Genomic DNA, 2,717 nt, shown 5'->3' on the forward strand with positions numbered 1-2,717 from the left:
CTCCCCCCTCCTTGATGAAATTCACGCTCGCGCTACGTGACCTAAAATCACCGCAGACTGAAGGAAACAAGAAGTGAACAACAAGAAGCGAGTCCAAAAGTCTTTCGTCCAACATTCTACGGGGCACCAAGGATCCCAACAACAATCCTGACTGTCATAGATCTCAAGTCCCGCTGTGTAATCTGCCAATTGCTAGTCATTCCACGTCTGCTAGTCTCGCTCTGGTTGTCATTTCCCTCATTTGCATGGAGCTATACTGCATGGAGCGATACGTAGGCATGGAGTGTTCTCAGTGTCCGCGGTAACTCGGAGCCGTGTGGATGGGGTGTGTGTCTCAAAGCCCGGTCCCTTGTCCTCAAACAGCAAAAGATAATAATGGATTGCATTTTTATAGCGCATGTATCTCGGCTTGAAAGTAAGGTGGGTGGTTGGCGGGTGCTCCGGTGTTGTTTGCTCCTTCTTTCCTATCAAACGGCTACCCTCTAGTAATACTTCCTCTAATCTTGGGCACTTATATGACGTTATTGTGTTGCAAATGCCATAAAACTCTTACTAAAACAAAACTAAAGATTTTATTGTGTTACTCTTACTAAAACTATACAAAAAAAACTTATTGTGTTGCTAGTGCCGTAAAACTCTTACTATAACTATACTAAAGACCTTATTATGTTGACTCTTACTAAAAACTAAACTAATGACCTTATTGTGTTGCAAGTGCCGTAAGGCTCTTACTAAAAACTTAACTAAAGACCTTATTGTGTTACAAGTGCCGTAAAACCCTTACTAAAACTAAAACTCTCTCTCTCTTCCCCCAGGTTCGTGGCGGTCTCCACGATGGACATCGAGTTTGAGCGGCTGGACATGAACCAATGCCCCATCATGCAGGGTAACCCCGGACCCAACGCCTTCGCCGGCACGGCACGCTGCCGACCCACCACCGCGGTGAGTGACCCCATTGTTTTGGGCAACGGATTGTGTATTGTTGTGTTCTTCCTATTTGCTTTTCCAGAACGTCGCCTCAGAACTAGATCTATTTTGTCCAAAGTGTACTTTAAGTCCTGCCGTTCATTCTGCCTGCCTGAGTTGTTTTGGTTCCAAGCCAGGTTTCTACACGTCCTGTTCCCATCTTCTGTTAGGTTTTGTTTCCTGTCTTGCCTTCTACCTTTGCTTCCAGAATATTCGAGAAAATAATTCTGAAACTGAAACTAGGCAACTTTGAAGATATTATACATGTATCATGGCGTTTGATATATATTCAAAGTTGTCTAGTTCCGTTGTGTACAGGAGGATTGTTGGCATTTCTTTACCTGTTCTGTTTAGTACTTCGTCATGTATTGTAAACTTCATAAAGTGGATGGTTGGCGGGTCCTCTGGTGTGGTTTGCTGCTTCTTCTTTCCTATCAAATATCTGTTGTCCTGATCTCTCCTTCTGTTTTTGTGTGTGTGTTACTCTCTTGTAACACCTCTAATCTTCGGCACTTATATGGCCTTATTGTGTTGCAAGTGCCGTAAAACACTTACTAAAAACTAAAACTAAACTCAGAACTATTTTGTTTAGCCCCCACCAAGGCAGTGCTGCTGACTGAAGTTGTCTTAAGGCCATTCCCAAAGGGGGGATATTAGCATGTCGCAACCTCAGTGCTTCCTTGTCATGTCTCCATTTTTTTCCCAAACATTGAAAATGTGACTTATTCTTAAACCCACCCTTTGTTATGAACTGTTTTCACTGTTATTAAAAATGGAGACACGATGTTCTTATGCACCGTAGAATTGTAAATGGGCTGATTTATCCATGTCGTGCTCATACTGTGCCGGAACAACATAAGGGGAACTGCTGTTTTTTCTTTCCTCATCCTTATTATCGTAATTTTTCCTCTACTTTTTTGTATGTTTGTCACTGTCTTGCGAACTGCTATTTCCGGGGTGCCTTGACTGTCGAAGCAGACTTTGTGCTGTTGAGGCAAGAGAGGTGAGCAGAGTAAGCCTGATTCCCCATTTGGACTTCTCTGTTGACATTCACCCCTTTACGCTCATAAGACCTTATGCAGCTGTGAGCTCCGTAGTACCTTACTAAAACCTTACTGAAACTAAAACTATCAGAACTATTTTGTCCAAAGTGTACTTAAATAAAGATGCACTTTGGACGAAATAGTTTTGAGGCAACGAGTAGTTGGACGTTCCCTCTTGAACCTTCCTGCAATAAAACACCCTGTCTCTTGCCTTTCATTCTGTCTGCCTGAGTTGTTTTAGTTCCGAGCCAGGTTTCTATAACGTCCTGTTCCCTTCTTCTGTTAGGTCTCTTTTTCCTGTCTTGCCTTCTACCTTTGCTTCCAGAATATTCGAGAAAATTATTCTGAAACTGAAACTAGGCAACTTTGAATATATGCCATGGCGTTTGATATAATATATTCAAAGTTGCCTAATTCCAGTTTCATTGCGTTCAGGATTGCTGGCGTTTCTTTACCTGTTGTTCTGTTTGGCACTTGGTCATGTATTGTAAACTTCATAAATTCAATGTAGGCCTACTCCTGATCTAACGTTCACTCGGTTTTAACGAACGGTTGCTTTTGCTTTCTAGAGAATTATCTAGGCACAGTAGTAGGTCAAAGGTATGTGAAGATTTCTTTCTATTTACCCCGTCCTCTGAAAACAATGCAATATTTGTGTGTGTGTGCGTGTGTGCGTGTGTGCGTGTGTGTGTGTGTGTGTGTGTGTGT

At 42.4% G+C, this 2,717-nt stretch overlaps 1 protein-coding gene across 3 annotated transcripts in view; it reads left to right on the forward strand.

Moving 5' to 3' along the window:
* Nucleotides 1-2,717, forward strand: part of LOC101847514 — a 36,130-nt gene that overhangs the window by 17,521 nt on the left and 15,892 nt on the right. For all 3 annotated transcript variants that reach the window (XM_005104542.3, XM_005104540.2, XM_005104541.3), the window contains one exon: nt 816-942. In XM_005104542.3, coding sequence (XP_005104599.1) covers nt 816-942 — 127 coding nt within the window. The remainder of the gene's footprint in view (nt 1-815; nt 943-2,717) is intronic.

Source organism: Aplysia californica, unplaced genomic scaffold (assembly GCF_000002075.1).
Source record: "Aplysia californica isolate F4 #8 unplaced genomic scaffold, AplCal3.0 scaffold00424, whole genome shotgun sequence".
Classification (NCBI taxonomy): domain Eukaryota; kingdom Metazoa; phylum Mollusca; class Gastropoda; order Aplysiida; family Aplysiidae; genus Aplysia; species Aplysia californica.